This window comes from Necator americanus, chromosome III (genome assembly GCF_031761385.1).
Source record: "Necator americanus strain Aroian chromosome III, whole genome shotgun sequence".
NCBI lineage: Eukaryota > Metazoa > Nematoda > Chromadorea > Rhabditida > Ancylostomatidae > Necator > Necator americanus.
The window spans coordinates 34,925,372-34,951,304 of record NC_087373.1 but is presented as its reverse complement, the minus strand read 5'-3'; the positions used below and the strand labels follow the sequence as shown (position 1 = coordinate 34,951,304).

At 36.7% G+C, this 25,933-nt stretch overlaps 3 protein-coding genes across 4 annotated transcripts; all 3 read left to right on the top strand.

The window, feature by feature from the left end:
- Positions 1-1,707: 1,707 nt before the first annotated feature.
- Positions 1,708-19,008, top strand: RB195_011956 (uncharacterized protein; the record flags this gene model as incomplete). Of its 2 annotated transcripts, XM_064193597.1 has the most annotated exons (14): positions 1,708-1,729; positions 1,926-2,030; positions 2,112-2,222; positions 4,247-4,398; positions 9,282-9,394; positions 11,511-11,640; positions 12,319-12,374; positions 15,289-15,395; positions 15,486-15,684; positions 15,755-15,851; positions 16,423-16,611; positions 17,172-17,321; positions 18,141-18,301; positions 18,954-19,008. In XM_064193597.1, the coding sequence occupies 14 exons, from the start codon at positions 1,708-1,710 to the stop codon at positions 19,006-19,008; spliced, it is 1,647 nt and encodes a 548-aa protein (XP_064051179.1). The 2 variants fall into 2 exon arrangements, with proteins under 2 accessions (XP_064051179.1, XP_064051180.1); XM_064193596.1 differs by lacking the exons at positions 1,708-1,729; positions 1,926-2,030; positions 2,112-2,222; positions 4,247-4,398 and adding an exon at positions 8,454-8,510.
- On the top strand, positions 4,252-6,834 carry RB195_011958 (uncharacterized protein; the record flags this gene model as incomplete). Its single annotated transcript, XM_013449578.2, has 2 exons — positions 4,252-4,398; positions 6,763-6,834. The coding sequence occupies 2 exons, from the start codon at positions 4,252-4,254 to the stop codon at positions 6,832-6,834; spliced, it is 219 nt and encodes a 72-aa protein (XP_013305032.2).
- On the top strand, positions 7,771-8,184 carry RB195_011957 (uncharacterized protein; the record flags this gene model as incomplete). Its single annotated transcript, XM_064193598.1, has 1 exon — positions 7,771-8,184. One exon carries the CDS (start codon positions 7,771-7,773, stop codon positions 8,182-8,184), a length of 414 nt encoding a protein of 137 aa, XP_064051181.1.
- Positions 19,009-25,933: the final 6,925 nt, after the last annotated feature.

Genomic DNA, 25,933 nt, shown 5'->3' with positions numbered 1-25,933 from the left:
CGACGAAAATTCCAGAAAATCACATCGAACCGTTCCAATAAGCCGTATTTCATAGATGTACTTGTATTTGGAGGATGAGGTGGAACATATGATTCCTTTCCATTTATGGACTTACGGACCCTAAGATTTCCATTTTTCTTCCCTTTCTTTTCTCTCTTCTCTCTTTTTTTTTCGACGTTTCCTCCTTCACTGTTGTTGTTCCTTGCAGTATTTTTATTTGCTTTTCCGAACTTTTTCATAAAAAATTTCACATTTTTACTCATATTATTCTGCTGTATGGTGTGAATATTTATTTTTACATTTATTTGAGCGTGATTTAAACTTTACTTATCGATTTTTCTATTCGCTACTCATCTCATGTGTGGAAATGTCGCGTCGAAATATCTCTCGGCAGATTTCTGTGACGTAAAAATTGAAATTTTGGGTTTGATTGGTAAATTCTACTTAATTTTCACTTAATCAAATTAATTTTAACTTCTTAATTCATTTGAAGAAGTTTTAGTTTTTTTTAGTTTATTCTCCATAAGTTTATTTTAGGATTTTTCGATGATTTCCGCTATTATTTAGGACATTACCTGATTGAGTTGAAATTCTCGCATTCTTTTCCCTATCTTTTTAATATTTATGATTTTAAATTTATATTAAAATGTATTCATAAGTTTTCGAGTTCGGGAAATTCGCACGTGATCACCGTTACGTGGGTGTGACCTCATCGATATCTCCCTATCAGCGGTCATTAATCACCTTCGCGTTAAGGTGGACTGCATCCTGCATGCACAGCTCGGAAAAAAAGCAAGGATGGATTTTTTATGGATTTCCTTATTTCTATACGAGATTTATATTGTTCATTTGTCGATTTTTAAAATCGTTCACACCTCATCAAATCCCCTCTTTGCCGTAAATATTGCAAAAATATAGCATTTTTTCTTGTTTTTCCATTAGTTTCAACCAAAAATTGAATTCGATTTTGATTCACCTACGCGCAAATCTACGAATTGTATTTACATCATAAATTATTGTGGTTATTTATGTTGTTTATCATAAAATTTTATATCATCTGTTTATTTTTAATTACTATCACTAATATCTAACTTTTTGACGTTACTATAAGTGTGTATTGTATTCTTTTTCTTCTCATTATTATTATTTACTGTATTATTTTATATTTTCGCATTTTACTTCTACTTATCTATTTTCTATTTATGTTTATATTTATATTTATTATTATTATATTATTTATATCTATGTTATTATTATTGTCATTTATTATATTATATTATTATTTATTATTATATTTATTCATTAATATATTTTGTTTATTTATATTTATTCACTTTTCTATTTATGTTTCTATTTTTACGAGTAGTTGGGGAAAAAGATGGCAAACTCGTCCTAACTCCTCCTCATCTCTGAAAATTGACTCACTTGACTTAACGATCTCCGGTTTCTTAATATACTAACGGTGTTTTTTTTTACTTTTCGTCGCTTTTCAACATATTTTGGGCAGATTTTCTTTCCATGAAATCCTCAGAAAATAGTTGTTACATTACATCTAAACGATTGTACTTATGTTTACACGAATGACCGTGACGCGTGTCCCTGAGCTGCACCGTAAAGGAGGGATGGGGAGCACACGTACTGGCACACACATCGGCTGCACCAAATTCACTTGGGTACCTCCTGAGCGGCGCCCCCCCCCACGTGCAAATGTGTAAGTTGGCCGAGAAGAGTGCGTGAGTTGCTGCGGATGCGTCGCGGTCTTCCGGATGAACATAGGTGTCTATCCCTGTCTAACATCTTTGATTCTCCCTCCTCATTGAACATCGTGATTTTCTGCGTAGTTTCTTTTTTTCTTTCTTCTTATTCGTATAAGCTACCGATCGAATCGATCGATTCATCGATGCATTGAATCCGACACATTCTAGGATCGAGTTCGTCGTCGGGCTGTAGTTCGTCGGCTACTTGTGAGCTGTACGATCTAGCCACCGCACACGCATTTCTTGCCCGACAACAGCAGTTGATACATCAAGGTGAGAGTGTCGTTCTTGATCAATCAATCGATTTTCGTCGCTGTTCACGTCTTCCTCAAGTGGAATAATTTTTTTTTACAGCAAATTTTCCACTAATATCATCCGTAGAACTCGTACAACAACTGGCCCATCATCAACAACTTCAACATTTACAACATCATATACAAGGAATTGTACATCACAATTTAGTAGGTGAGTGAGCGAGTGTTCAAATTATTGATTTTTATTGATTTTTTTTTCCTGCTGAACTCATTGTAAGCAGAATCCGTTGTCAATTGTTCATAATTCGCTTCAAGAATTCTCGTGAAATTCCGATGAAAATTTCGACAACAATTTAAAATGTACATTTTATTGTTTATGTACTAATGTTATCATAAGATTGTAGTTTTTTTCATAAATTTCTAAGATATTTCCAAGTTTTTTTTCTCGAAAATATCAAAGTCTCGAGACTTTTTTCCTCGTGATATTCGCTTGAATTCTACTTGAAATTGCGGGAAATCTCAATTTTAGAAAATTCCCTTCAGCAATTTGGCGGTATCCTGAGAATTCCGAGAATAAAAGTTATCAAATCATGGAGAGAATAATGAAGAAATTATCGGAACAAATTCCAGAATTTCCGGGACGTTCTTTATCGGATTTTTGAAAATTCTTTCTAATAGAATCTTCTCTCCAGCTTACCTACGTTTTCCTCTGTTCGAAAATTTTCTCCTGGATAAGCATTCATCGTTTTATGGATGGAATTTTAAGTCGGGTGGGAAGGAGGCGAATGTTTATACTTTACGAGTGTACTAATGTTATAACGTTGGGTAAAACGTGCTAATCACTCTACTTTAAGGTTTCTGGCCCTAATAGTGCAATTTCTTTTGCTCGAGAATTTTTTGAATGTGAAAAAATTCAACTCAACTTAATTTTTATTCGATTTTTTCTCTAATTTTTCCTTTTCCTATGGAAGAAGTACATGGAATAAAGTAACTACCTTTCTTCCTTAGTTTGGAATATGAAATAAAAAAAAATATTTTCGGAAAAGATCGAAGAATAATAAGAAGAATGGTAAAAAAATGAGTATGAAAGGAGAAACGGAAAAGAATAAGGAAAAACGGAGAGAATAAAATAAATAACAATAATAGACAGGGGAGTATAGTGATTTTTCCAGGGAAAAACTGGTGTGAGGTCGCAAAAAACAGAAAAATAACTCCTCTTCGATCCTCCATCGCCCCCCCCCCGTCAGCCCCACCGTAGTTCCCGACGCCTAAGACCCGTTTTTTTTCTTCTCGTCTAACGACGAGCGACGTGATCATGTGATCTCCCCACGCGCTCGATACCACGGATGATCTTCGTAGGATCCGGGAAGTGATGGCACAGGTGACCGACCGTCTGTGATGACCTCAAGCGTCCTACAGTGACACCCACACCCCGAGGTCGAGCTGTGCTTAGGCCATCGAATTATTGATCGATCCCGGTCTTGCACGGTCTCTCGCTCACTCTCGCTCGGTCTACGAGTTAATTGCTTACATGCGGAAATGATCCACTATAGCGCGTCTGTCTCGGGCCGCTCTCGGATCCATGTTTGTTGTTTGTTTATTGATCGATTTCGGCCATCATGATTCTCCTACGTACGGCACGTGTTAATACGCTAAATCATTCTTTAAACAATCCTCGGACCATGTCATGGGACCCTTTTTTGTCTCCCTCTCAAAAGAAAAAGGAACTTCTCGGATATCTTTAAAAACAGGTTCATTTCTCTTCATTTAACATAGAGCTATCCATGGATTTCCTTCTTACTACCGTATCCTACAGTATACTACGACTTCTGTGGTATTTTCTGGATTTATGTAGTTGATCGTAATATTATGATTTATTTATAACTTACAAGGATTATAGCCATAATGCTCTAGTAGTAGTAAGTATCCATCGTGTTTTATAAAAAAAATATCACAGTAATTATTTTATATAGCTACTTTAAAAATGTATTAAGTATGTTTATGGTTAGGAATGTTTAGTATTTTTATATGTTAACTGTTTTTTATTCGATTTTTCCCCGTCCAAACAAATTCAAACAGAAATTTCCCACCAACTAACATTTCTGAACTATTTTAAAGACTGTTTTTGGTAGCAAATATTAGTAGTTTTATGAGTTTTCTGTTTTTTGCAAGATTTTTCCCGTTTCAAACAGAAATTTCCCAACAAATACACTAAAATCCCCGCTGATTTTGCAGGCGACATGGCGCTCGTGTCGCATCCGGCGACTGCGGCGGCAGTTGGCGCGGCGCCAATGTACGCCGGTAACGTTGGCGTACAGAAGGAGAAGAAACCGCAACCAACACCGCATCAGGTCATGCAAATCCAACAACAACAACAATTACCACAGGTGAGCGACCGATCGGATGCATCGATCATTCATGTACCGTATGAAACGGGAATTATTATCTTTATTTTTATTTTTTACTTATTTTCCTTTTTTTATCCCGCTTGGATCCAAAAATTAATGACATTAAATATTCTTTTGGATTTTTTTTTTGAATATATCCTGATCAGAATCGAACATTACTATTTTACCCTCGATTATATTTTTTTTTCGCCAAGATCAATTTTCATTTGATTTTGTTTTTCTTTTTTTTGTGAAATATGATACTCGTCGAAATTTCACTTTTTTAACCTTTTCTTTCGTTTTCGAAGTAAATTTCGTATCCAGAAAAGGATGAATGGAACGATTTCGCTCTCTCTTTCTATTTGGATTTTATTTTTTGTAGTTGATTTTTTAGCATTCTTATTGTTCTTAATGAAATTCGATGTTTAAACCCCTTCTCGCCTGCTGGTTTTCTTCTCAGGACCCTCCTCATAAATTCCTGTGCTCTTCTGTAGATGTTAAAAAGGGAATTTTTGAGTGCGGTGTATTTATAATTGAATACCCCCAAAAAGTTGAACTATTTGTTGTGCTCGTGGAATTTTTTCCCTTCTCCTGCCACTATGCATTTATTTTCGATTTTTCGACTAGAAATTCAATTTCATTTTGAAAATTGAATCTGTCGATTGTTTCTTCGTTCACTTTCCTCCCATAACGTAGATGTTTTTGCTCGTCGGCGAGAGCTGTTTTGTAATTGTGTGGCTGGCGCGCCCGTAGTGGCGTGCACGTGGTGCTGATCGGACGGGAATTCGCGCTCGGATCACCTCATGGACGACTCAACGGGCACAACACGTGATCGACGGGACGTATCGGCTGCCGCTGCTGCTGCTGTTTGCTTCACTATAATGATTCTTTCTATCACATCGTACCTACCTATTACCGTATCCTTACGTACATGTCTGATTCGTACTCCTCCTCACTGAATCCTCAAATCACAAGCGGAGCCTTACCTCAATCTCTCTCTCTCCCTTTTTCTTTCCCCTCAAAATTTGTTCTGAGAGAAACATGAAATTTCTAGAAAGCGCCTGTGTAGTGCAACGTCTGGGAAAAAATAGCAATACCGAAAATCATCCTTCAGCTCTGAAATCTCGAGTTTTCCGGATTTTTCTCCACATTTGGACGAGTTACGATAGCGCTTCGTCACATGTTTTGACCTATACGATCGATAAAATAACGGTTAGCGGCGAAGCGGCCTGCGTTACCGCTCGGTTCTCGGTGAACTCGTGCTTAAGACATTTTTTGAAAACGGGTTTATAAGGATTTTCGTGAAATTAGTCTACGTTCTGGAAATCGGCTTAAATTTTAAGAAAATTTTGACTGAGTCAACATGAGGACTCCATAAATGCGTTAGTCAAAGTAAATATAGCGAAAATATCGTTGGATCGCGAGCTTTCGTAGGATTTCCGTTCAGAAAATCATATTCTGGTGGCTGTTGACACGATCAAAAATTAAAAGTACGAAAAAAGGAAGAATTAGGAAAAATAAAAAATTGTGAAAGAATCTCAAGTACGATTATGAGGTGGGAATCCCCTAGATCCATCGAGGAAAATCTTTTTTTTTTTTTCGTCAAGAATTTCCAAAGAATAGAATTTCCGCTGCATGCAACGGAAATACTCTTTGTATTCACAGTAGGTTCGCACATTTCTCTCATTCCGTAACTTGTCCGGAATGACAACGAATCGTTTGTTTTCTGCAGCGATCGACGATGCTCGGTGTTCACGTGAAAATCAGTTGAAAAATCATTTCATGGAAAACTTTTGCACGTATCGACCGACACCGGACGAAGAGGCTGAAAAAGACGGACGAAAAAATTCTATTGAGGCAGTTAACGCAGCCGCGGCACGGGAACCCCACGGAGAATCGTTCCCGCGATACTGTACCTGGTTCAATACCATCCGGATGCGATTCGATGCGATTCGGTGCGATCGCAGCCCCGTTCGCAAAATCCATGCAGTGCCCCGCTGGTTCCCGTCCCCATTTTTGACTTCATATTTGTTGACAACCGGCTGCCACATCACCTCCCCCCGGCCCCCGGCCTAAATGTCAATATTTTCCCCCTCATCGATGTCTGTGTTTGTATGCATGTATGTATGTCTGCATATTTGCGTCTGTGTCTGAACGTTATGCTAAAAACATGCGAGAATTTTAACACGGCTGTCGAGAGTGATTCACCGGTGGGTCACGCTTTTTGCTCACTCACCACATGCGACCATGTCACCACCATAGATGGCAGATTTTTCTGGAAAAAAATGCATTCTGCACTTTTCAGCAAAAACAGCAAAAATCCGCACTTTTGGAACAGCGGAGGTCATCTGCAAGTTTTTGAAGGAGAAGGAGAGGCCACCATGTGACCCAATGGTCGACGAGGGTCACATGGTCTTTGCTGTCCCAAAAGTGTAGACCTTTGCCGCTTTAAAAGTGCAGAATTTCAATTTTCAAACACTATTCCTTCCAGATCGTTTTTTTCCCCGGAGTTTTTCTACCCTTCCGAAAACAAAAAAAAACCTCGATTCATCTCATCCAAGAAGTAAACATTTTCGTTTCTGGATTTTTTTTTTCGTGGAGAGTTTTCACCATCCAGAAAGGAAATGGCGCTTGGACTATGGGGAATAGCAGAAATCTGCACTCCTGGAACATCAAAGCACCCAAATTTTCTCACAGTTCTCTCAGAAAAAGGAAAAATTTAGCCGAAATAGATAATTTCATGATTACTTCACTGTCGATAACTATTTTTTTGTCCTTCATTTCCTTTCATATCAACTTTTTTCTTCCTTTCTCCTTTTATTCTTCGAGAAAAATTGTTAGAATGGAGGAATGAAGGGTGGAAAATTTTCCAGGAAAAGAGAAGAAAATTAGACGATTCAAGTTTTTCCCTATTTCCCCAGTTCGCGTTAAGTCAACGTTATTTCCTCGACAATTTCATTCTCGGTTCTCTTTCCTTTCTATTTTTTTCCCTTGAATTTTTTCTCTTCCAAGATTCCTTTGTGGTTTGAGCAGTGTCAGCAGTTACCTTTTCTTCCTCATTTTGCTTCCTCACTTTTTTTTCGCTCACGGAAATAGGAAAATTATTCAGTTTCGGTAAAAGAAAACCCGTGAAATTGATTAAAACTCTTTCTTGTCACTTCATGTCATTTCTTTATTTTTGGGGAAAAGGAAAATAATTCCACAAGCATTATTGTTTTCTTCATTTCTCCTACCTTTTACCGGTTCCTCATCTTTTTTTTCTGTTTTTTCCTCTGTGACGCACGTCTGACACTTTTTGCAGCAGTTTCTTTTTTTTGTACATTTTTTCTATCATTCGTCTCTGCATTTCTCGTTCCGCTGTCTCCTTTGATCATGGAAAAATTGCCGCGTCGTCGTCAGCGAGAACCGTTCAATGATCGTGTGGCGCTCGTTCACATGCATTTCTCAGCCGCGATCGACTCCACCACCGTTCCTTCTTTGCGCCCATCCACATTTCCATCCGACAACGACGACGCCGACATCAACGTTATTTGTGTGTCTGCCTCTGCAACAAGCACTTCGGTCATAGTTCGTTCAATAGCGGCGCCGCACATCGCTTCTGTTGGACCGGTTCCTGACGCGCCCGGGCACGGCACGACGCCAGTTTCGAATCCGTCGCCGACGACGACGTCGTCGCCATCATCGCCGCCGTCGCCGCGACCAACGCCTAGCCGAGCCAAGCTCCCCAATCCGGATTCTCCGCCGAGATCGCCCCTAGCGATCAGTCAAGCATTGGCGATCAATTGATCGTTATCGATCAAGTTTGTTGTACAGCTGAGCATCGCCAACACCACCACCACCGTGAATAAAGCACGGACACACGGACTCGGACACACACACACCTTGTCCACCTGTCATAGGTGCTGGTTGGTGTATACACTCGCTCGGTGACGAACAGACACAGACGGATAGAACTACGAACACGTTGTTTGTTTATTTGTTTATTCTTCGTCAAACTTCTCTCCGCTCCATCTCCACTCCATCTCCCCCTTCATATCAATGTTATTACGGACGCGATGTCATTGCTATTGGCGATTATTGAAGGTGTTATCGAATATCTGAAACGGATCCTGGTGAGTTCGCGGCTCGTTGTAGCGATTTTTCGGAAAAAAAATCCCAGCAAATATTCACATTCCTTCCTTCCTTGCAAAATATCTCTCAGACTAGAAATATCCAGGTTTTTCATAATAAAAACTCTTTTTTTTTCGGAAATGACTTCATAATTCTTGAAAATTTCAGTTGTTGTGTTTCAATACGTTATACTGTAAGGTTTCAATTATTTTAAATATAATGGTTATATGGTTTCAATTATTTTAAATTTCTAAAAAAATATTGACAATTAGGTTTTAAAGACGTTGCGGATTTATTTTTTTTTTCAAACAATTTTTTTACAAATATATTTTCTTATCCGGGATACACCTGCATTGTCTATTTTCTCCTATCTTTTTTTTTCTTGCACATTCATATTTTTCATACCGAACTTATTTTTCTTAAACACTCACCTTTGAGTCTATTTTTCAGAATTTGAAGAAAAAGAAAATCGAGAGTTTTCAGAAAGCTTTTCAGAAAGTGTATTGGAGAGTTTTGTGATTTTTTAGGATCACAAAAATTCTCTTTAAATTATTATTCAAAAAGTTTTCATGATTTTTTTTCAAGTTTTTTTTCCAATGGATGGATAGAATTCTAATTTTTAGCAAATTTTTGGCGAATGACTTTGATTTCGTTTGATAATTTTTGTTTTATTCAATGTTTCTTGAGTAATAATAATAAATAAAAATAATTGAATAAATGGTTTGAATGGTTGAAATTAGTTATTATAATCAATTATTGGTTTTTGTTTCTAGGCTGCACACGTTTCGAATGCGATCCTTGCCGCAACACAACCGTTCTATCCTGCTCCGGTGCAGGACGCACAACCGGACAGACCAATCGGTTACGGAGCGTTCGGTGTCGTGTGGTGGGTGGAGTTGTCCCATTATGATTGTTGTTGTTGTTGTTTTCCCACTTAAGTCCCATTTAAGTTAAGCTTCATAGGCAAAATAAATTCGTAACAATATGACCACCCCTGTTCTCCTGTCCGGGTCCCATTGTGTGTCTCATCTCTGCGCGACGACGAGCATGTGACATCGTCGTCGTAGGCACAAGCAATGTCGGACTGACATGGTGGAACCCGCTAGGGGGGAACCTGTTTCAGTTCAGTGGGGTGATCGTCTCGGCATACTGTAACGCACTGTATGTGACACATAGCAGCTAGGAGGGTCGTTTTGGAAGTTTTGGAGGCTTTTAGGAGGAGAAGAAAAAAAACTGAGAAAACCAGTTTTTCGAGATTTTTAAAAGGCGAAAAAAAAAGAACGGAAAAGAGGAAAATCATTAACCAAGGGAAATCCCAAACATCCGAGGAATTTGTTTCTTAGCAGAAACTCTAAAAAAAATATGTATAGAGGGTACACACACTCATACAGGCATGGATCAACGAGTTTCCAATTTTTTAACCTTTCTCTCTTTTTTTTAGTCCCTATGAACTTTAAATGACCATTGATCCACATTTTTCAACAACAATTAAGCTCGGTTTGTTGGAGTTCACGAACAGATTTACCCTGAAATAGGACCTTGTAGATGGAATAGAGAGGAAATTCACGCCATCAATCAATACCCAATTCGATCATTTTCTTCTCTTAGAATTTTTTTCGATCTGCCTTTATCGGAGAAACTCACAGACTTGCAGTTTAGCGCCTTATCCCAACAGATGAAGATTTTTCACATCAAAACACTACAACGGTTGAACTCCGTGCCAGCTCCAGATCGAAATTTCTTCCGGGGCAGAATTTAGGAGTTGTGATTTTTTGGGAATAACGTCATCAAACGAATTTTGATGTCCGAAATGACATAAAATTTCCTCGAGGCTTATTAACGACCCTCGTATCCGATCAAAATGGGTTTTAGCAGTCTAGTAACTACGAACAATAGACGAGTAGTATTGGGATTTAAATTTGCTCATTTTATTTTAATTTTATAAATATTTAATTAATATTTTAATTTATTTTAATTTTATAAATGATAATCCCTTATGAACGATCATATTTAGGAGGAATAACATTTTTCTCCTGAAATATGTCTATTTTGACTGTTTATGTTGTCTTTTTTTTCCGCGAACGTTCATTTTATTTATTCATTCGTTCATTCATTTATTCGTTTACCCATTCATTCATTCATTCATTCATTCATTCACTCATTTACTCTTTCGTTATTTTATCATTTATTATCTAACTATTACTTTTTGCTTTTTGTTTGCTTTTTGCAATTTCCCTCCATTATTTTTTGTCCACCTTGAATTATAGGATTTACATGAAAATAATAAAATTAAATCCTACTTACTATCTCTTTTTGAAAATAATGAATTTTTGGAAATCACGCAATACATAGAACACATTTTATGGTAGCTGTTGATACGGTAGCTTTTAAGATTGATACGGTAGTTCTTAAGATTTTTTTTAAAAACGTGAAAATTCCCGCTCACCTGGAAATAATTTTCAAAACTATCTACTATTTTACTTATTTTATTTTTTATTATTATTTTCTAGAGATTTACTTGAGATGATCTTCTATTTAGTTAGAACTTACGATTCTTGCACCTTTTATCATTTTGAACAGTAAAATTCGGCACATTTCACTATCCATTGAATCCATTTCTGGCGATGTTCGCACTTTTCATTTGATTTGGTCGATATGAATCGATATATTGATCGTTGCAAAACCGCCACTGACTTCTTTCTCCAAAAGCCCATCTTCAGCGGATTAATCCGTCTGAGAATGAGTCTGTGTAATAAATAAATATATAAATATAAATAATATAATACAAATATATATAAATATAATAATAATAAAAAATGCGATTGTGGACAATTTATCTTCCGACACAACATTTTACTATTTAGATTTTCAAAACAACAACAATTACAACTTACTGCCATAGGTATCCCTATCATAAATCGATTTGTTTTCTTTAATTTCATAACTTTTGACTCATTTATTCGATTTTCATTGTTAAATTGAATTTATTTGATTAATTTTAGGTCGGTAACGGATCCACGAAGCGGTAAACGTGTAGCGTTAAAGAAAATGCCAAACGTCTTTCAAAACCTGGCCTCTTGTAAACGGGTTTTTCGCGAAATTCGCATGCTTTCATCGTTTAAGCATGATAATGTAAGTTTATTGATTTTATTGATTTCCATTTTAAAAAAAAGCTCTTTGCATAGTTTTTTCTTTTTTAATTTGACCCCTAGAGGTAGTCGCTACGTCCACAGAATGCATATCGATTCTTGAGCATATTTTTTCTTTTTTTCGGAGTAAATTCTTGTATTTATTTATTTGGTTTTTTTTCTCTTTGTGACTTCCTTGAGACTTTTTCGTCCGGATTTTTTCTCTTCCGAATTTTTACAAAATATTCCAAAATTTCTAAGGATGATTGTGAACAGATAAAACGTTTATTATTATTTTTTCTCAAATTTTTAATCTTTAGATCGAAAACAGCTTTTTTCTTTCAGAATACGAAAAATTTTTAATTAATTATCGATAATTGTTTCCATCAAAACTTTATGAATTTTCTTCTGTGTTAGTCTGTTGGATGAAATTTTTTATTCTTTTCTCTTTTTCTTTTTTTTAATTTATTTTTTGATGCGAAATTATGATGCTTTCTCTTCTTTCCTTTTTCTCAGGATCACTTTTTTATTTTTAGATTTTAGATTTTTCTAGAAAGTAAGTAACTGAGCATTTTTCCTGCATATCTTATTTACACATGTATTTCTATTTTTCTATTTATTTTTACATTTTCTATTCATATTCTTCAGTTTTTATGTGTTTATTTAAAAGAAGAAATTTCAGGTGCTTTCCCTATTGGACATCTTGCAACCGACTAATCCACATTTCTTTCAAGAGCTGTAAGTTCGCTGTTTTCTTCATTCGGTTTCGTTTCGTTTCGTTTCATTTCATCGAAAATTTGTCGCGTTTTTTCTCTCTGGTACCTCCGCCGTAGCGTGCGCTCTCTTGCCACCCACTATTACTGCACTACACACTACTTGACCGCATGCACAGTAATTGATGCGTATCGATCGGCGGGCTGATGGATGATGGGTTGATACGCCCTCGACATCGACGACGGCGACCATCTGCCACCTCAAATAGTTGAGGTCATGAGTTCGAGGTCAACGCTCTGAGTTCATATCGGATCTCAACCAGGTTTCGGGGCCAGGTTCAAATCAAATCGCGTATCTCTTGGAGTTAGGGGGGAATTCCAGGAATTCATGAGCCTACCACACATCCCCGGCGAACGAACCGGGTTCGTGAAATCGAAAGTGAAAGAGAAATGACACGAATTTCACTCGGATTTCGAATCGGCGAAGGGGGCGGGACAAACGGGGATGAAACGAGGAATATGGGTTAGTCAGGCGATGTGTGATTATTCATTGAAACCGAAATGTCAAGGATACGAACCTGCTGGGGACATTAGTCAGGGGATTTTCTGGAGGTTGAGAAAGATCCAGGAAAAGAAAAGCCGCTACAAAAATGATTAGGGGGGCTGAGAACGGATCTACGGGACTTCTTCGCCGGAGGTCCCATGTCTTTTCTCTTTTTCTCCTCTTCTTCGACTGCTGTGCTTCCTGGCTTGGAAGCGCATTCCATCCGTAGCATTTCATTCCGAGAAGCATCCGCTACGTTTTCCATCACACATCCGAATCCCCAATGGCCATGAATTTCTTCCATGACCTAGCCAATCGTAGCCGTAATGATCGTTAATTACCGTAACCCAGGACGGACTCTCTGAACACCGGATGCTCGAAGACGAAGAAGAAGACACGCGCGAGAGCGTGCGTAAGGGGGTTCGGCTGGTGTGGTATTTGTTGGATGCTGTGTGTTGGTGGTGGTGGTGGTGGTGGTGTCCTTAGTGCCTGGTACGCGATTGACCCGCACATACCCCCCATCCGTGTACCACCACACCATCGCCAGCCCTAACAAATAACAATGCCCCGGTCATGTCTGCTCCTCCTCCTCCTCCTTCATTCTTCTTCTTCTTCGTCGCCAATTGAGCCCCCATTAATAAGAAAAGGGAATGATGATGAGGGATTGAGCATCGCTTCAGCACAGGTGCGCGGATCGTGGACAAAGAATGAATGTTTGCGAAGAAAAACTGGATGAGGTGTCCGTTATTCGAATTGTTATTCGAATTTCTGGAGTTATTCGCTGGAAAGAAACAGCAACAAGTCTGAAAATTGAAAAAATGAAAGAAAATTGACTTAAGAAGGGCTATGGAATGAAAATTCTTTTAAAAAAAAAAAGAGTATAGCCGCAAAAATGTTAACCTAGTGAAATTTCTTTGATTCCGTTTCTTGTTTTTTTCGCAATTTTCTTCGCTTTTTTTTCGGTTTGTGAACAATTTCTGGAAAAAAGAAACTATTTCTTCTTCAAAAATGAATTAAATTTTATTTATTTGGTTTAATCATCACGCATTCGAAGGGTTCCAAGAAAAAATAAATAAATAAAACTAGAATAATTATGGTATTTAGATTAGTAGTAACCCTAAAAATAGGGACTAAAAAAAGTTTTGGAGAGAATTTTTTTTCAGTTTGAATTAGTTTTAAACTGAAAAATGTCGCAAACTCCTTTTTCTGGATGGTTTACTAGAGAAAAATGCTATTTCTTCCGCTCCAATTTTGATCCTTCCGGAAAGAAATTTATTCTTTAGGAAATTTTGATCCTTCTAGAAAGAAATTTATTCCTTCAGAGCGAAAAATGAGAATGAAACTGAATGGGAAAACTTTTTAAAATAGTAACTGGACATCTAGATCACATTTTTTCTCGACAATTTCTTCTTTGGATAGACATCAGCTTGAAAATTAAAGTATGGATATCGGTACGGTAGCGCTGCTGAAGATTTCATCTCGTCAGAATTAGAAATAATCCCGTCATTGCAGCTATTATAAGTGAACTATTCTTTTTTTTCGTCGTCGTCAAGATCAATTGATTGATTGTCAGTTGATCAGTGAGGTGACATTCAATCAACTGATGTGCTGCTACAATTTATTGACGGCCTTCAATCTGTCTGCCTAAACATGTTTTTTGATCATTGAAGTGCAATAAACATGCACTTTGTGCTCATATCTTGGGTCTGAATACGGTAGCGGGGAAAAAAAGTGATCAGAAAAGAAATGATCGAAAGATTGATCAGAAAGAAAAAATTGATCATCTTTGATCAGCAACAGTGATTTTATTGTGAGGGTTGGAGGCAGTGGAAGGGATTTGAGGTCACACTTCTCCTAATAATCCCTTCAATAATTTTAAATAAAATAAATATAAATAATGTAATAATAATAATACAATGTATAATAAATAATATAATAATACAATATCTAACAAAAATAAATATATATATAAACACCGTCTAATTTGTGCTTTAATAAATTTTATTACTACATCTATATAATTAATAATTAATTACAATCCAATATAATTAAGCCAGCACATATTTAATTTATTTAGTTTTAAATGAAAGTTCCTAAATTTATGCAGTTTATATTTAAAATATTTTATATTATTTAATTTTATTAATAAATAGTATTATTATTACCTCATTTATTTATACTTACTTTATACTGTTTTATTATTTACCCATTCATTTACGCTCACTTTATACTATTTTATTATTTACTCATTTATTTACGCTTACTTAAATTATTTTATTATTTACTCATTTATTTACGCTTGCTTAAATTATTTTATTATTTATTCATTTATTTACACTTACTTTATACTATTTTACTTATTTATACTTCAATAAATATATTCTCCATATTTTAGGTACGTTTTAACGGAGCTCATGCAAAGTGATCTACATAAAATAATCGTCTCACCACAACCATTAACCGTTGATCACGTGAAAGTGTTTGTGTATCAAATTTTGAGAGGTTTGTTCTTATTTTTTTATCACATTTTTTGTGTATACAGGTCCTGTACAGAATTTCCCACTATTTTCTACGATTTGTGCAATTTTTCAGGACTAAAATATCTTCATTCGGCCAATATTCTACACAGAGACATTAAACCCGGTAATCTCCTGGTGAACAGTAATTGTATACTGAAAATTTGTGATTTTGGATTGGCAAGAATTTGGGACTCTCGAGAACGACAAAATATGACACATGAAGTGGTCACACAATACTATCGTGCACCGGAATTATTGATGGGTGCTCGAAGGTACGTGCGTTCACCCCAATCAATCGATAACGGATCAATAATCGCCAATTCAATCACATAATTCTTATAGGTATACCGGTGCGGTTGATATATGGTCGGTTGGATGTATTTTTGCGGAACTACTTGCTAGGCGGATATTATTTCAAGCACAAGGACCAATTGATCAGGTTAGTAGCGTACGATTGATTGATTGATTGATTGATTAATTGGTTGATTGATTGATCGGCGGGGATTTCCTGGATTTTCTTTTCCTCTGCACCGTTGCCTTCTTCTTGCCAGTTTTTTTCGATGATTAGGACTAGGTCAAATAAAAATTCTTTAGGATAGGTGAATTTTTTTGGGTTTTCTTCTTCTACATCGGATTTTTTCCTGAAAAAAAATCAAGCAGAGATCCTTGAATAAATCCTTGAATAACAAATAATTGATTGATTGATCGGCGGGGGTTTCTTGGATTTTCTTTTCCTCTGCACCGTTGCCTTCTTCTTGCCGGTTCTTTCGATGATTAGGACTAGATCAAATAAAAATCGTTAGAATCTGTGGATTTTCTGGATTTTCTTCTTCTACATCGAATTTTTCCTGAAAAAAACCAAGTAGAAATCCTTGAATAATTCCTTGAACAATAAATAAATCCTAGAAATAGTGGAAGAAATAGAAATAGAAAAATAAAAAATAAAAAAGAAATAGAAAAGAAAATTTAAAAAGAAAATAAAAATAGGAAATCAAGTGATTTTTTTTCAGTTGGATCTGATCATTGATCTGCTCGGGACCCCAACGCCGGAAGAAATGAAATACGCCTGCGAGGGTGCCAGGAATCATGTACTTCGTGCACCATTTCGTGTAAATACGTTCCATCGTATGCGACAACTCAGCCAACACACAACCGATGATGCCGTGCAATTGTTGGCGATTATGTTGCAATTCGATCCGGTACGTTACGTGCTGCGGTTCTACCGTAATCTTCGTACCGTAACCTCCGTATATAGGCGTAGATTTTACGAATCATTTATACCTACTTTTATTGCACACAATTACTCTTCGCCATACTCCGTACCGTACTCATTTACGATGAGAAATTATTCAATTTTACTCTCAACGCTGTTGAACGTGGTAAATAAGTAAATAACAATAACAAACAAAGCAAATAGTAAATAAGTGAAGTAATAACAGTAAATAAGTGTAGCAGTGAATAAATATCACTAATAAATAAATAAGCTAATAAGTTCGCTGATGAGTGGACGACTGAAGGAATTTCCTAGAGGAGAAATTTCCAGGAATTCAAGCGAAATTTCTAATTTTCCCCTTCTAATTCTGATTCTGGTTTCTAATTCTATTTTCTAACTTTTCTTTCTATTTTTCCCCTCCTTTTCGTCCTTTTTTCCATTTTTTTCGTGATTTTCAATGAAATAGACCAACTTAGAGATAAATAATACGATTTTCACAAAGAGTCTCTTGGTAACATTCAGCAATAAAAAGTCCCTGATTTTCAGGATAAACGAGCCACCGTCGAACAAACGTTGAAACACAGTTATTTGGATGAAGGACGAATGCGTTTCCATTCATGTATGTGCTCGTGTTGTTACACGAACACCACAGTACCCGGGAATACACGAATTTTCAGCACGGATCCGGATCCAATGGTAAGTTTACGGAAGGAAATTTTCTCTTTTTTCTTCTCTTGAATTTTGTTTTATTTTCTTCCCACATCCTACCGTATTCATTACTGTAGTTTCCCGAACCCGTTATTCCCCATAAATTTACTCATTGTTGGTCTTGGCTGAGATCCAGAATGAGATAATCATTAAGGATCAGAAAATGAGAAAAAATGAAGGAATTTTCTCCCAGGATCAATAAACTTACTGAGGGTAAACTCAATTAGAATGATACAATTTTTATGAAAATAAAATTAGAAATAAATAGAGTTAATAAAATTTTATAAAATGAGGTTTACACTGAGTAAATGAATTTCCCCTATCAGGAAATTTATAATTCAAATTTTTGACAAAAATCCTAGAAATTTTCACTTTAGCCCGTTTATTTGGTATGGAGTCCTGGTAATCCAGAATGAGTAAACCAATAAGCGTTATTCGCCAATGTTTAGCGTTAGGTAGAAGTCTTGAGAGGTCTAGATTAGGTAGATCAACAAACATCGTTAGATCTACCGAGGATAAGAAAAAATAATCCTTTTCTTTTCGGGACCCAATGTCTACACAAATAATAAAAAGTGTTATTAAAAAAGTGGAGAATTCAGCTGTCACTAGCTTTCTAGAATTCGAAATGATTAAATCAGGGAACTTTACCAAATTTACCTTAGCTTAACCCAAAAATCGATAGATACTGGGACTTGTCTCCCTCTCTCTAATACATCACGATTTTTTTCTTTTATTTATTTTTTTTTTTTTTTCTTTTGACATCCTTTTAAAAATTCAATTGAAAATTTCGCTACCACTTTTTTTCAGCACGAAATGCCATTCGATCCGAAATGGGAGAAGGAATTGTCTCGTTTATCAATGTTTGATCTACGTGATCGTATGTATAAGTTTGTCACGGAACGTACACCGCTTTTTGGGACACCGTTATGCATCAATCCGAGTTCAGCCGCGTACAAGAATTTTGCCAGGTTTGTTTTTTTCTTCTACACTTTTTTTTTGTTTTCTGTTTTACAAAAACTATTTGTCGAAGAAATTACGAAGATACGACGGAAAAAAAACCGCTCGTTTCCTGTTTTACGCACGCAAATACAAAAATAGAAATCAATACATATCTGAGAAAAAACAAAGAAAAAAGTCAGCTAACTTTGGTATTATAATAATTTTAAGTCCACCAGAAATTTCAAACTAAGTTAATTTTTTTTAAGTTTTCCCATAGTTTTATTGTTGTTTTCCTCGTCAATGTAGGTTTTTTCCGCTCGGTCTCATAGTAGAAGTTAACTAATTGCAGTTCAAAAAGAATTTTTCTTTAAAAAAAAAACATTTGTTCGATTTCTTCCAGTTCCAAAAGAATTTTTCTCATCCCATCAAAATCAAAAATCCATATTTTGCAACTTTTCTGTGGAAATTTCCGCTTATTTTGGACGTCGTCACATCGTTTGAATTTCGGGAAGTTTTTATTCTTGCTCGGACTTATATTATCTAGAAGAATGCTCTGCTTCGTGGATTTTAAAATTTGAAATTCTAGTTTTAAATTTTAAACTTTTAAAACTCCCAAAAATTCCAAACTTTTAGTAAATTCACTTTCAATTTTTACCTCTCACCTGAATTTTTTGTTTTCAGTTCCTCCGTGGCACAAGCATCCGAACTACCGCCGTCACCGAACGCGTGGGATTAATCGGGACCGTCGAGTCGAGTCGAGTCGCTCGTGTCGCTCGTGCCGCTCGCTCGCGCGCCCAGCCAATCAATATGTTGAGCCCAATTCACTTTCAAAGAAGAAAAGCACTGTCGTTCATTATTTTTTTTTGCAAAAATTAATATGATTATATCAGACTCCTCATATCCGACTTCCTCATTCACATCCTGCCTGCTTAAATTTTAATGATCGTTTATACTTTATATACGCTATGCGTGTGCGGACAACATATATATGTATACACCACACACATACACACGATCTGATTCGGTTTTTAGGCACCAGTGCTGCTCGCCCTTTCTCTCACCCCTCCCTCACCCCGCTCCCCGTTTATACTAAACGCCCTGATGGCTTTCATCCTTTCTTTTTTTCTCTCAATCTACTAACGTTGCGGTCCACCGCCGTATATGTTATGTTATTTCTCACCGTATAACTCTTTCATTATTGATTTATTGATTTGTATTATTCTAGGGAGCATATGTATGTATGTGCGTGTGTTCTATATTGTATAGTCATTTACCGCCGAATGTGATGATCCATTGCCGTATTGTGTGTCTAATAACCCTATCTCCTCATCCATATTTTAACTAAGCAAAAAAATCGATAATAACCACCAAACAAACAGCAAGATTATCGAGCAACAACTCGTCAGTGCTTTCGTCCGTTTACACTTCCCCCCACCCACCCGCCCACGCCTCCCGCGTCCCGCGCGATTTATTATGTCGTTACCCCCGTTTTTTCCCCCTTCTTTTTTTCTTTTTCTTTTCGCCCCTCGATCATCCACTCATTCGTTTTGGTTCAGCCGATGTCTTTCAGAGGCGCCCCATGGCGCGTCTCCAACGCCCGCCTATAGTCGGGCGCGCTCTCTCGCCCGCCCGCCCGCTCGCCCACCCGCCCGCCCACCCGTTCGTTTCACGTTAATTTTCGAAGTGTGATGTGTGTGATTTGCTTCTTCTTTTTTTTGTATTTATCTTTTCCATCTCCCTATAACACGTGTTGTATTGTGAGTCTCGCAGCTCAAACATCCCACTCGACATACTTTCATAACATTTTCATTTTATAACACTCAATCCGCGATTTTTTCTACTACTTCTTCTTCTTCTTCTTCGGGGACGCTGATCCCGTTCCAATTATCCATTTTGTGTGCTTGTATATACTTTATTTTGAGGTTTGTGATTAATTGTGTTGTATTTCCTGTTTTAACACGGTTTCATCACGTTTGGTGCGGCGTTTTTCTCCGGTCCGCGAGGTCCTGGCACGAAAATTGGCCAGGGGCGCCGCATGCGTGCGGCGTGTGCGGTCGCCTGCGTGGACATAAGTCCCGAGTTGGCTTTTTTCCGGGGGGAAAAATGGCGTCAAAAGTGATGAAATCTCATCACCCCCACCCCGTATCCCTCGTTCCTCGTTCTTACGTAGCTCGTACTACTTTTCTCGTCTAGTGTTCGCCTCAAAGTTGTTAACTGAGCAGCTCTTCCAAGTATAGTAGCCAAGCTTCCCCCTAACGGCCAAATACGTCCTTCACAAGTGATTTTGTGGGTATTATTTTCAAGAAATATTGTCATTTTATATTTTGATGTTTATAGTAGTAGATATGTGTATGATGTGTGTAGTATATACGAATGTTTGTGTGTGGATGGATGTGCTGCTCTGATCACACATCACATTTCCCCCACCCAGAAACTCGTCCACTCTAGACTCTAACACCGCCGCCGCCCTCCTACGTCCTCCTCAACACGAGACCGTACATGTGTGCATTTTCACTCACCATTCTTGGCTTGATTCATGTTTTTTTTTTGTTTTTCCTTCCTCCTCCATATTATACCCATATTTCGACCCTCATCGTCGTAGTCAGGATATCGATCGATCGATTCGATCTATATTTACCATATACCAGTAAAAATATTGATCGATCGATATCCTCTTTATCGTCTAGTTCATTTATTATCCCTGTCCATTCGGTTAGTTACAGTTAATTTATGTTGATCGATATTGATTGTTATCGATCAATTGTGATTGGTTTTAAAATCACATCGTGTGCGTCTGTGTTCCTCTCCTCGATTGACCCTCACATCACACCTCTCGCTTCGATGATTGGGCGGAGATTGTCATAATATTGTTATATAAATTGCCCATTTTCTAGTAATAAATCTTAAGATGAGCCGTTGTCCTTGTGAGCAATCGATATATTGATCTATTCAAAAGTTGAAGCAAATTCTTACGGTAGACTTTCTAGAAGTAGCGCTCAAGAAATGTTTGTTTTAAAGACATAATCCTCGGTTAAAATAACGTGTAGTTCACTGGAATTTTTTTGGAACTGTACGAGTTGCGTTGGCTTTTTGTACGAGTTTTCTCGGAAACTGGCAACAATGTTGCTGCATTGACGACATCAATTTATTGATTATACACAGTAGAACATGTAAAACACCGGTACAAGCGATGTAACTCGTCCGAGTCGCGTGGGAAAATTTGGTAGTCAACAAAATAGCTCCTGGAAAGCTCTTGAAGATGAGATTTTCCACATTTTCAAAATTTTCAACGGCTCGTAAATGTGTTTAATGATTCCCAAGAACTATATTTCCGGAAAAATCCCGAGAATAACACCTGGATAGTGATTTTTCTCCGGACAATTCGAAAAAAGTGGGTGAAAAAAAGAAGAAAATTCAACTAAAAAAATTGAAGTAAATATCGTTCGTTCGTGAAAAATAAGAATATTTTATATAAAGTATTTCTGGGGGAATATTTTGAACTGAAACGAACTCTACTCGTTCGTGAAAAATGACAATATTTTATTTAAAATATTCCTGGGGAAAATTTTGTGTCTAGTTTGTCTACACATATATTCAGAAACATCCAGAAATCCCGAAACAGATTGGGATCAATTTTAAGTCTTCTTCTTGGAAGTTAACTGAAAGCCGAAACCGACCCTGAAAATCAGTGAGGCGAGAGCCTCAGCCGTAATGTCTACAATCTCGTCAGGATACTGTCTATTTGTTTATTATTTATTTATTTGTAAAATAAAATAGCAATGATGATAACAACAGTAAAAATGGTAAAAACAATGACGAAACGATAAGATGAATGATGGTATCCTGACGTGATTTATCAAGCGCTAGCGGAATATTTCCGATTTTCAATTCATTCCGGATGGTTCATTCCAAGAAGTCCATTTCGGACACGCGGTGAACATCATGTGCGTCCCGACGAAGCTGAGAAATCCGGCGCTAGTAGCGGATCGTGTCACGGGTGCCAGAGCCGCCGACGGATCGCTGACCGAATTGGAACTGAGCCCACCACGATTATCTAGACGCCAGCACCGGAAATAGTGGTGGAATTCCACGAAGCAGTCTGTCCTGCTCAGTGGTATATAATAGTTAGATTCGTATGATTTATATGCAAGAGAAATTTTTTTTTTGGAAAATAAATATAACAGAAAAAAATGACAAAAACGAGAAAAAACCAGAAAATTTCACGGTCAGATGATGTCAGGAGATGGCAAAAACAAAGTGTTGTACCTGTTTCAAAAAGTGAAGCGTAAATTAAAATCTATGAAATTTTCTTGGAGATCTGCCCAATTACTTTAAAACTGTTAAATATTAAACATACAATGTAAAACAGTAGGATCACAGCATTACAATTTTCAAAAACGAAAATTATAAAAAAAAACTTTCGTGGAACGAAAAAGGTGAAAAAACGTAAATTTATGGCGTTTTTTGCAGCTGCAAGTCCTGCCACGGAATTTTCTCGACATTTTTTGAATTATTTCCGAATTTTAGTAAAATCGGTGACATCTACGTTGTGTTCCACGATTAGCAGTGGAAATGCAAAACATCTGCTCCGTGGGAGGATCGAACTCCCGACCTCGGCATTGCTTATAATTATAAGTACCACGCGCTAACCAACTGCGCCAACGGAGCACGGGTTGAAGTTTCGTAAAAGTGGTAGTTGATGTTCATGATAATTTTCATGCATTTTCTTGTTAGGAATTAACGTCTAACAAAAATCCATGGATTCGCTTTTTACACTGTTATTTATTTGGCTAATTTTTATTATTATTTATTTTTAAAAAACTAGAAAATTTTCATGAATTACGACAGAAAATTTGGTTTCCTTCAACGAGAAACGTCCTTCTAAATCTCTCTTACGGGGGAAAAATGAAAGAGAAATTGCTAGAAATAATAAATCATCATAAGTCTAACTGTGAAATATTAAAAAAAAATACGGCCTAACATGTGAAAAAAATGAAAAAAGAGAGAAAAAACAGCATGTCTTTATCGGGGGGTCTTTAGGCACATTTTGATGCTCTTCTGTTCCGCGGAAACAACAGAAGAAATTTTTGGTGAAATTTGCTAATTTTACAAATTCAAATAATCTAAATACGTGAACTTATATTCTAGAAAAGTATATACTCCCATTGACTCCGTCGAAGACTAAAAATAGCAGTTTCCAACGTTTTCTCCACGAATTCCTCAAATGTTTCAATGAAAATCTTTATTTTTACCAATTTTGTTTTCTTGGAAAATCTGTGTCTCTTTAGTAAATCACTATAAAATCCTTTAACTTCACTGGGTTATTTTTTTTTCTTGAAAAAATTGTTGCACCTAAAATTGTTAGTTGCATTCCACAAAGAACTGCACATAAGAGGTTTTACTCACTGAAAACGATAAGAATTTTTGCGTAGTGTCGGTTCTACCGGAAGAGAGGACCAGTAAACCTTAAGGAATTTTCCTAGAACGTCTTTATTTTGCCCCAGATCTTCAAATATCTTTCAATCAGTCGTTCACTGTTCCTTGATAAAGCATAAAGGGCACAAAGTGTCCTGCGTTAATCAATCCGTTTGGGACCCACAAATGCGCCCACTTCAATTCAGAGTCGTTTGAGTCGGTTCACGAACGTGTAGCTGTCCCACATACAATGACTTGCGGGAGCTAATGGGCGATGGGTCAAGTCAGTGCTTTTATCCTTCCGGACATGCCTGGAACCATCGACCATCATTTATCGACCCCGGAAGGTGGAAAGATTTAGTTGGCACTGGGGCGGTTTCGAACTATCGATAGATTGTGCAGTCACAGTCGGATCTCCTACCAACTGCTCTACACCCTCCCTTTGTTTTCCTCCCCTTTTTTGTTGTTAATGATATTTTTGATATTTTCTTTGATATTTTTGTTTTTGAAATCTCTTTCCTATCAGGTCTCTTTTAATATTTTAGGTCAATCAATTGTTATTTTTGCTCTATTTCCTCGTAATTTTGTGTTTTTAAGCTTTTTCTGAACAGGATGCGCCTTCTTTTCATTTTTTAAATTTGTTTTATTCCATAAAAACACCTGATCGCGTGTAAATAAAGATTAGAACGTTAAAGGGATGAACTGATTAGCGAAAACCAACGAGTGGAGCCCAGCTCCGTGTTGGATCGAAGGATGAGGGTGAGTTTGAGCCGGAGGAGGTTGAGGTGAGCAGCAGGAGCTGGACCCGAGAGAGGTCCGGGCAGTGGGCGACAGGCGGCGCGATGTTGTGACCATCGGTCCCCGTCACATCCGCGGATCGCCGTATGGCTGCAGCATTGAAATGTGCCAGCCAGGACATTTGTTGTTCCACTTATCCTAAAGCGTATCGATCCATATGAAATCAATCAACTAATCCGTACCTATGGCCCTAGTAGCTCGTATATCCTCGATTTCCATCCATAATTCACTGCCAATCTATCCATTATTGTTTGTTCATGATCTATCGGAAAAATCGACTACCTAACAGCAATCGATATTTCATGTTCAACCTTCGATTTACGTTTTTCTTGATTATTTCAATCCAGAAAATCAGTCTTTTATAAATTCTCTCTTATGAAATCATTTGAGAATTTTGATCTCTGGAATTCTTGAATTTTCGTAGCACTTGATCAAAGATCTTATGTGATATGTTCATGTTGTTTATGTTATGTTTATGTTTATATTCTAATGCTGTGATATTCTTTTTTCCCCATTAGAATTTTATTTGTCTTCTCTTCTCTCTTCTCTTTCTTTTCTCTTTTTCTTCTCTGTAACTCACACCATAAAATTTTATTAGCAGCTCATTCAAAAAAAAAGTTGGACTTGTGAAAATTTCCAACACTTAAAAATAGCTCTAACAAGAGTCTCAAAACCACATTCAATTCATACGTATTGATCCAACGTGAGCGTTTCCCAATCTGTTATCAGATGGCCTCATAGATTTTTTTCCCCAAAAGTGCACAAAAAAAAACTTTCAGCAATTGGTGATTTTTGGTAAAAAAAAAAGTAACTGTGATCACCCTGATCCTAGATTTCTGATTTTATTTTTTTTATTTTCATTTTATTATTTTTTTTTATTTTTTTATTTATGATTTATTTTGTTTCTGTTGTTATTTTTTAGCTTAGATATTCGCGAAACACCATTCTTGTATAAAATACCACTAGATAAGAAAAAAATGAACAAAAATAAATTAAAATAATAGTAAACAACGAAGAAATATGCTTACGAGCAGCTGTTCAGTCAGGAGAACTAAGTAGTAGTGATATCGGTGTGTAAATATGTGAACGAAGCAGCTTTGAACATTCGTTTTCGATCGATAATCCTTAATTTGTCAATTATGCGGTCATTTGGCAATTTTTTTCCCTGAAATTACGTTCTACGCACATTTGATCGGAGAAATCAAAAGAACGACCGTTCAAGAACGACTTTCGAGTTCTGTTGGTCAACTCTTTTGGATTTTTTTTTTTACATTTTTCTTGGATTTAAATTTCTGGCAGAATCTCATGAATAAAGATAGACTTGACTCTTCATCTATTCAATGAAGAAATAAGTAAAATTAAGTGTTTTAATAAAGTAATAAAGAATAATGAGGAATTGTCTGTTTTTACGTTTAATCAAGCAACACACATGAAATCTCTTCCTAACA